General features: G+C 40.4%; 1 protein-coding gene across 1 annotated transcript; it reads left to right on the forward strand.

The window, feature by feature from the left end:
- The first annotated feature begins 1642 nt into the window (after nt 1-1642).
- LOC109969447 (somatostatin receptor type 5-like) lies at nt 1643-6535 on the forward strand. Its single transcript, XM_020616335.1, has 4 exons — nt 1643-1987; nt 3485-4204; nt 4327-4671; nt 5165-6535. Exons 2-4 carry the CDS (start codon nt 3497-3499, stop codon nt 5243-5245), a joined length of 1134 nt encoding a protein of 377 aa, XP_020471991.1. The 5' UTR covers nt 1643-1987; nt 3485-3496; the 3' UTR covers nt 5246-6535.
- Nucleotides 6536-9727: the final 3192 nt, after the last annotated feature.

Raw genomic sequence — 9727 nt, forward strand, 5'->3', positions numbered from 1 at the left:
ACAGAACTATGCAGGCACTGCAGTAAATCCTACCGTATATTGTTCATGTACAACTACAATATGTGCATTAGTGATGACTCTTCTGTGAGCTATACAAGTCTCCCAGGTAGAGGCGTAGTACACAGCACAGCACAGTAATTTATAAGAATTTACTGCCAAATAACCCCTCAAGGGTTTAACTCTAAATAGAATATACCAGAAAGGTTTTTTTAACCGTAACTTTGATCAGGACAGCAACTTGGTTTCGACAGGCTTATGTCTTCCTGAATTACAGCTAGCTCGAGTACTTTTGTCTTCAGATTAGTTTAGATGAAACTAATCTATATGAGGGAATGACATCTCTGCAGCAAATGCAATAAGGTTGTAAACACATTAACATACTGTGAAATAAGCAATACAATACAAAGGACATTTAAGGTCTATTTAGAGACATAGAAAACGGGCAAACCTTCTTGACTGCGCTGTGTACGTCCCTGTGCAATGTCGACTGCATCACTCATCAGTCTTCAGACCTGTCAGACTTGTCACAGCTCCCTCTGGAGCCACAAAAGACTTCATACAACTTTTTTCACATATGCAGTAGTATTTCCTTATAGACTGACGTTAATGTGTCAATAAACCTACACCTGAGTGTGATTCAGTAGCTCTCCTCTGCTTACTTTAGTCCAGCTTAATACCTGAATGTTACATTTTCAGTAATGCCTTGGTTGGTCTACTTACAAGTTGAAATATTTTATAAAATAAAATGGATTTTATAGTTATGGATAAATGGGTTTATCTGTCAGAGAACTGATAATTTGGTTAGAAGCAGTGTGCAGCGCCATTGTCACTGTAACCTTGAAAATGAGACCTCTCATTGTCAGCATTGGAGGAAACACAGTGTAAATATCATTATCTTGGCGTCCTGTGTCACTACACACTACTGTCCCTGCAGGGCACGGCTAGACACATGTGTGTAACTGTGTTTACTTATATACTCACAAGTCTCATAAATCTGCCCATTTAGGCCAGTTAAGGACCAGTTAAATGGGGGCCATAAAGTATAGGATGCCATCAACTTCCCACTGTCTCTTCTTAACCCCTTTTGTCACTTTAGACTGGTGGAAAATGCAGAAATGGAGTAAATGTGCACACCGTGACAAGTACACATGACATACACACTCCACTCCTGTACCTTTTGCCTAGATTGGCCAAAAACAGACAGTTGGTCATCTGTTTTGTTTATGCAAGTGTGTATGTAGGCTGTGTGGCAGCCTGTTGTTAATGCTGCACCTGGATGACAACAGTGACACGAATGGCTAAAAGTAGGCAGTTTTCCTGGTAACTGCTATCAACTATCTCCCTCAGCATGCCATCTCATCCTCTCTCCGCTGTTCTCCCACTTCACCCAAATTTCCCTCCCTCTGTCTCAGGTGCCCCGTGTGGATTTCTTCCCAAGGTTGGGCCCCTCTCTCTGTCTAACACAGGGAACTGGTTAGAAAAATAGTATCACTTTATGATTTGCAGCCTATAAAAGTCTGTACTGCACAGAGAAAGAAAGAAAAACAGGACTACAATGCGAGCTTAACGACTCTAGTGCTTACAGAAATCCATGGGTGGGACTTTCACATCCAAAGGCGGGGTGACGTTTTCCACATAAATACTACTCAGTGTATTTCGAATCACTGACCCTGTGAGTGACTCCTCATCATCTTAGGAACGCATTTTCCCATGGATTTTCTACAGATCTGAACTGTGAGAAAATCCTGGAACGTAAAAGATAATATTAGTTGTTGCGTCTGTGGCTATGGGGAATTGAGCCTGTTGTCAGCAAGAAAATGTCCAGTTGGAGGTGGTTTCTTTTTCAAGCTATGTGGAGAAAAAGTAAGAGAGTTGATTTTGACCTCAGAGAAAGAGCACATTTCCAAAATCGCACGAATACACCGGGGGACGAGCATCACGGATAGCGGAGAGGATTAGGCACGCAGGAGCGCGCAGGAGCGCACAGGTAGGCTGAATCCCATCCGCAAAAGCGTGCAACCCATGTGTGTTTGAAAGCTAATTTAAACTCAGAAATATATGTCCATTTTTATTGGTTTATTTTATTTTAGTTTTCTCAACAGACGACATGAAATTCCTATGTTAATGAGCCTTCAAGTTTTATATGAACCACGCACGGAAACGTTTTAAATAACTAACGACCAGGGGGTATTGGCTGTTATACTTTGGTGCACAACAATGTCAAGCCCGATGCAGCCTGAAGGGGAAAGGGGCTTCAAGTGTTTGTTTTCTCAACAACAGGCTGCGGGCTGCGCGTCATTCCCGTGTTTTTTTGGAGCGCGGATCAGTGAATCTGCTCATCAAACCGTTTATTGGCGCAACAGTTTTCACAGCCTCGGGTTTCAACGTTTGACAGCTGACAGTTATAAAAATACTGATAATATTGTAGATTATCCACAAGGCACCAGGAGAACTACATAAAGGCCACTTTCACAGCTGCTGCATTAATTAATTAGATTGGAGCCATTGCTCTCATTCCAGGCTAAACATTAATGCAGGACATAATATATTCATGTCTGGTTTGGACATTTGTTTATTTTGGATATTCAGTTACAAGTAAAAGCCCTGCATTCGAGATGTTACTTTAGAAAAGTACAAGTATTAGCATCAATATATAGTACCTAAAATATGCATAATGGCACATTTAACATTAATGTGTTTTATATTATTGGATTAAAATTTGTGATGCATTTTTGTTCACATCACATTTAACGTTGCAGCTGGTGAAGGTGGAGCTATATACTTACAATGTGAAGTACTGTTGGGGGCCCTGAGAACTGCTTACTGGAATTTAACAGAAGCTGCTCCATAGGATTCTGCTCCAACTTTACACCACTCTTGCACCCAGTTTTGGAGACAAGCGAATCACCTCCTGATGCGATTGGAATTTCAGCTCAACATGCTGAAATACTGTCTGATAATATATTGTTAAACCTCAATGGGGAGTTAATATCCCATTTGTATACAGCAGGGAGATACAGAATCTTTAACTTCTACTAAATGTGTGTATCCCCAAATCCTACTTCAACCGAGTTCATGTTAGCATTGCATACTTATAGCTGTAGCACTTCAGGGTTTGTGGGCTACTGTGAGTTTTTGATCTGTCCCTGACCCTCTGTTACGGACATCTAATCCAAACCTGAATTACTAGCTTAACTGTTGTCATCTTCTCATATGTAACCCTTCTTAAGCAAAATTGCATGTTAGCCACTTGCCCAGACAATTCAGTGGAAAGTTTCTCTTATCCTCTAGTAAATAGGGGCCTTTTACCCAGAGATCACCTGTATGTTGTGGCATACGGTGCAGAAGGTAAACATAACATGAATTCTCTCAAACAGAAATGCAGAGAATCTTCGAACACTCACAACATGAAACATTGGTTTAGCATAGATTTTTATGTACTGCATAGAATAACTGTATTTGTGTCTGTCTCTTCTCTCACGAGATATTTATCCAAATGGATAATAGCACTCTCTCCTTCAACATGGATGGCTACAACTGGACATCGATATCTGAGAATGTCAGCGTGTCTTCCTTCCAGCCCCACCCAACCAACACCACAGACAATTCCACGGATGTGCACCCACCAATGCCCTTCAGTGTGGCCACTGCAGTCATCTACACTATTGTCTTCATTGTGGGTTTTCTGGGTAACACACTGGCTATATATGTGCTGGTGCGCCATGCCAAGATGAAGACAGTAACTAACATGTACATCCTAAATCTAGCCCTGGCGGATGAACTCTATATCCTGGGAATTCCCTTCCTGGGTACTAATAGTGCGCTTTCCTACTGGCCATATGGGGATTTCTTATGCAAGGTGTGCATGACTGCTGATGCCATGAGTCAGTTCACCTCCACCTTTTGTCTGACAATGATGAGCATCGATCGCTATCTTGCTGTGGTTTATCCCATTCGTAGCACCAGATGGCGGAGGCCACAGGTGGCCAAGGTTTTCACTGGCGTGGTGTGGGTCGTGTCCTTTCTGATTGTGCTGCCGGTCACAATCTATTCACATGTACAGAAGGAGTTCAACACCTGCAACATAACCTGGCCTGCTCCACGTGAATTGTGGTCCATTGTCTTCATCCTCTACACATCCATCCTGGGCTTTTTTGGTCCTCTCTTTGTCATCTCCCTCTGCTACCTGCTCATTGTCATCAAGGTAATGAGACAGATCAAATTGGCCTTTAGCTCTTATTGGTGTCTAACTCAATTTTTGAATTTTCATGTGCGTCTCTGCTCTCATAATCCTATAAAACCTTTTCAATCAACCATCTCACACAGATGAGGTCGGCAAGTGTGCGTGCAGGCCTGACTAAGCGGCGGAGGTCAGAGCGCAAAGTGACGCGCATGGTGGTGATCATCGTGTTGGTTTTTGTGCTTTGCTGGCTGCCCTTCTTCATTGCCAACATTGTCAACTTGATTCATACCATCCCTGAGAACAGTACTACTGCTGCAGTCTACTTCTTCCTGGTCATCCTCACCTACGTCAACTCCTGCGCCAACCCAGTCCTCTATGGCTTCCTCTCTGACAACTTCAAGCAGAGCTTCCAGAAGGTGCTCTGCTTCCACAAAGCAAAAGGTGTTGGCACACTACACAAGATGGGAAGTAGACAGACTACACCCAAGGTAAAGCACACGGTTATCTCACCAAGAAATCACACACAGAATAGAAAAATGTAGTATTCTTGTGATAAATAATTTCAGAAGACAAATGGGTACATGCTTCTTTACCCCACAGTTTATAGGAGGTGCATTTGGCAGCATCATTTAATCCTTTCAGGTCACCATTCAATTTCTGATGTTTTAAACAGTTTATACTGTATTTTTGATATTATTACTGAAAGTCACCTCATGTGCCATTAGCCCCCGCTGTCATAGTGCTAAATGTACAGTCTCCTTAATGTCCTCTCTTCTCCTTTGTGAAACATGATGTCCAGTGATTGAGCCCATGTTATGTAACAGACAAGGAAGAAGTGAGATGCAGGCTATAATCCTCAGCAAAAACATTTTCAGAATTTTCTTCACTGAAAGAAAGCAACATTTTATTTATTTATTTTAATTTATTTTTTAGTTATTTATGCCTACCAATGATACTCATTCTGTGGTATTGTTTCCACAGTCTCTTCAGATGGAGGTTATTGGGAACCTTGACAGCGAGCCTTTCACTACAAAGACAGTGAATAACCATGAATTGCAATGAGCTGAAACCATGTACTAGTGAACTACTACACAGAACTTAGAGGATTTACCCATGGACCTTTGATCGTTTGGAGTTTTCTAACCTTAATGCTGATCCTCCCTTTGGAACATTTATGGAAATGACCAGAGAGGTAACGTAGAAGAGAAAACTACATGCAGCATTCATCACAGTGCCTGGCATTTGTATTCATGTAGTCACACTGATACCACATGGACTGCAATGTACAAAGTGTAATGATGTAAGAAACTATTTCTCTAAATGCTCAAATAGCTCCACAGAGAACTAAGCTTTTATTGTGAAACACATGCATACTAGAGCCATTTTTGTTTCTAAATTCTTTTTTATATTTCATGATGTTTTATAAAGAATCATTGTTTTCTGATTTGCTTTTGTTTTATTTGCTGATGTTTCTATAAATGCATACCCAACAATTCCTAAAGGTTTATCTGTTGCCTTGACAAATTCACTGTAATGTACATTTCATGGCTCTCAGAGACACATGCAGAGAGTTAACTACAAGCTACAAAACACCAAATAACTGGAATTAACCAGTGGATTAGATCAATATATCTGCTAAAGTGACAGTTCAACATTTTGGGAAATATGATTAGTAACATTCTGGCTGAAAATTTGATCATCCATTAAATATAATGCTACAACCAGCAAACAGTTAGCTTAGCTTAGCATAGCTCTAAAACTCAGTAATTAACACAGTATGAAAACCACAGATTGCAGTCACATTTTCCAAGCTCTATTCATGTGTCACTGTGATGACTATTCATTTATCTCAATTTATTAAATATGCTGCACAAAGGTTTGAGTATTTCATATCAAAATCCAGCTATTTCCTTGCTGAGTAGATAGTAGTTAGCTCCTGGGTTGCTAGTACAGCTTACAACACATTTCTAAAGCTAAATGCAACAACTTCTGTTTTATTGTGACTGTTGAGCTCATCTACTGTAACTCTCTGCTAGAAAGCAAACAAGCCCCCCCCCCCCCCCCAAAAAAAAACTGAACTATGAAGAGAGCAAATGAGTGATTACATTATACTGAATTTATTATGCAAGTCATGTTAGTACAGGTAACTTCCCCCTGCTCGGTGGCTTTTTATTAGGCCCTGGGTTTATATTCACACCAGCTAAAACCCAAGGTAAATGTTTTTTTATCCATTGTTCTTTCTTAACTTTTGAATTTACAGTATTTAGTGTGGATTTCCAGAACAAAAGTGAACATCTGTGCCGAGTACAGGCTGGAAGTCCCAAAGTCAAAATGGGATGCACCCCCAAAGGTGGTTGAGAATGACCAAGCTAAGATCCTGTGGGTCTTCAAGATACAAACTAACAAATTGGTAATGGCCAACCAACTGGACATAGTAGTGGTGGACAAACAGAAGAAGAAGGCCGTAGTGATAGATGTAGCAATCCCAAGCGATAGCAACATCAGGAAGAAATACCAAGGGCTGAAAGAAGAGCTAGAAAAGATGTGGAAGGTGAAGGCACAAGTGGTCCCTGTGGTAATAGGAGCATTGGGGGCTGTGACCCCCAAACTGGGAGAGTGGCTCCAACAGATCCCAGGAACAACATCTGAGATCTCTGTCCAGAAGAGTGTAGTGCTAGGAACAGCTAAGATACTGCGCAGGACCCTCAAGCTCCCAGGCCTCTGTTAGAGGACCAGAGCTTGAAGGAAGAAATACAAGACTGCCCCAAAGTGGGGGGGCGAGTGGGGAATTTTTAAAATATATACATATATATATACTGTTTTCAAAATGGTTTTTGTGACAGTTTGACTTCATTGTTACAAAGCTGTGAAAAATGCCTTTAAATAACATAAGCAAATATTGTCTGCTAGTGAATTTCTCTCCTCTCTCACATAGCAAAAACAACATCTGTTTAAGGAGATGACACGGTAGATTAAAACAGCCTGGCATTTTCCAACCTCAGTAACATCGTATGCTGACTCACCATTCCCTGTAGCCGCTAAACTTTGACATTTGATACTAATATTACTGGAAAGGTGCTGGACAAAACTGTAGCGTCTCCAGCTTTGTAACTTGAGCCGAGCAATGATAATGTGATAATGTTTATGGTGAGACTGAGCTCATTTGAAAAACCACCCAGTATGATGGACCTGTGGAAACAGGAGACGAGAGGTTTATTTTTGTTAGAAACTGATTTTTTTTCTATTTCAAACTTTTTGGACATTTTCACCTTTTCGATATACAGTATATACTATATATGAAAATAGGTCGCTAAGAGCCAGACAGAGAACTGGGGAGACAGATGGGGAGAATTGCGACACAGATCAGTGGTTGGACTCAATCCGGCGATGCTGCGCACACATTGTGCACCATGACGTAACCATTTGGCTATAAGGGCGCCCAGAAACACTGTGAATTTTGAAATAATATTTTTAATATGGAGTCTTGAGTTCTGTGATATAGTTACATCTATAACAAAAATGATAGCATAGCTATGTTAAAACATGAATATTAATAAAGTATCAAGTCTGTTGTGCATGGTCCCTCTGAATTAATCCAACACACTGCAGTGTAGGGCTGCTGTCGTGTGCCTACATGAAACAAAGCTGTTTTATGTGTATATCTATCCCACAAAGAGTTGTTGTTCATTGTTGCTGTGATTGATCAATATTATGGCAGCGTTATGTTTCAGACTGAAGCACTTTATCATGATTTCCAGTCAAAACAGAAACGTAGTAGGTTCATGCTTCAATATTAATGTCTCAACATAAACCAATTTCAGTTTTTCTGATTTTTGTAAATGAAATTTAAGTAGTTTCATTTACAAAAATGATAAACTGCTCATATCTTTCGACCAAGGTAGGTAATTGGATCAGATTTTGTTGTAATATGTGTTACGACTGTAGAACAAAGAAATAAAACATCTGATCTAATGTCAGCAAAGTTAAGCAGTTGAAAGTCTCCCTGTGAGCTGGCGTTTTATCGGTTGTTCATGGTAATGGGGTTTTGTTTGTCTTTCCCCAGATTATAGATCTAGCAATGCTTTCAATGTTATTTTAATAAATGTAGCCATATCAATACACGGTTTAAAGGATAGATTTGTTCTTTTTTTTTGTCTATATTAATAAAATGTCATATGCATGGTGAAAGATTTGGTGAATAGTTGTGAAGGGATTTTTTTCGATAATGAATAAATGGGGACAAAATTGAAATTCCTGTTTCTGTGCAAAAATACAAGTTTAACCAAAACTAATTTGAGGCTTCACCAGTCCCAGTGAGACAAAGACATTTAGTTCACGAGCAGAGCCCTTATTACTGCTCTGAGGACAGAGGAGTCTGCCTGGAGGAGCTATAACCAAGGATACACGAGTGCATCCTTCCTCACTTATAGCTCCTCTAGCAGCCTTCTTGCTCCTTCATCCTCGGTCCTGAGATCAGAAATAAGATCCATCATCATGGTGTACCGGAACAACTTCTGGGTTGAGTAAGGATTGAGGACCACGGAATGATAAAATAAGGGAATTGGTATTCGCCTTGATTTTGTTGTAAGGACACATTAATGGCAATAAACCTACACCAAGACAAAGTTACCACACTTGATTTGGCCAAAGCAGGCTGCTGAAACTTCATATTAATGTTCTACGTTTACATCACAAGCCCTCTGAGTTCCAACCCTTTTGTCAGGTCTGTCTGTGCTGATGGGTCATGTTTGTAAGTGACGTGTCAGGCTCCATTGTGAACACGGCAGAGGTCCTAAACTGCCACACATACGCAGATATAATTGAAATATTTGCTGCTTGCGTACAAGAATAACGCCATTTCTGTGATGGTCAAATTGTGCAGTTCACTCAAAAACAGCTTGGTTACAATATGGTCCTTCCAGTTTGAAGCTTCTCCATAAATGTCCAATGAGTCTGAGGTTTTTTCATCTCTCCACTGACCTCCAGTGCCACTGCTGCTCTCCTCCATGTTTATTTTTACCATTCTGTGAGGGCCTAACACTGACTGATGAAGACAGGAGATATGCACAAAGGAGCGAGACTTAAAAAAAAAAAAAGAATTCCAATCTGATTATTCTGACAGCAGTCACATGGTCAGAGATCTGATATGAAACGGCTCTAGAACCACACATGGAAGTGGCCCAGAATGGGTTTGAAAAAAAATCTGATTTGGTTTTTTTATATATGTCACTTAAGCAGGTAGTGTTAATGCAGCTTAAGGCTGAATTAACGTGCTGAATGCATTTTTATACAGAACAAGGCCAGTAGAATTTGTTTTTATATAAAATGAAATGAGACTGGGAAAGGATCACTTCACATGTATGGAAGGAGGAAGGATCAATAACTCTTTTATTGTACATATGGAGTATTTAAAAAAATCATTATCCTTTTATCTGTCCATAATTGGCCCTGCACTTGCACATCCCTCATCAACACCACTGTGGTGCCCTTGAGCAAGGTCTCTAACCCCCTCTGTTCCCATGGAGCTGCTCAGTGGCCTGCAGG

Source organism: Monopterus albus, unplaced genomic scaffold (assembly GCF_001952655.1).
Source record: "Monopterus albus unplaced genomic scaffold, M_albus_1.0 scaffold174.1, whole genome shotgun sequence".
Classification (NCBI taxonomy): Eukaryota; Metazoa; Chordata; class Actinopteri; order Synbranchiformes; family Synbranchidae; genus Monopterus; species Monopterus albus.

Bases quoted from the DNA above. Each gene is read 5' to 3' on its own strand.
- LOC109969447 (XM_020616335.1), top strand. From the start codon at position 3,497: ATGGATAATAGCACTCTCTCCTTCAACATGGATGGCTACAACTGGACA. The intron at 4,205-4,326 runs GTAATGAGACAG...CATCTCACACAG, and splicing joins ACCTGCTCATTGTCATCAAG to ATGAGGTCGGCAAGTGTGCG. The intron at 4,672-5,164 runs GTAAAGCACACG...TTGTTTCCACAG, and splicing joins GTAGACAGACTACACCCAAG to TCTCTTCAGATGGAGGTTAT.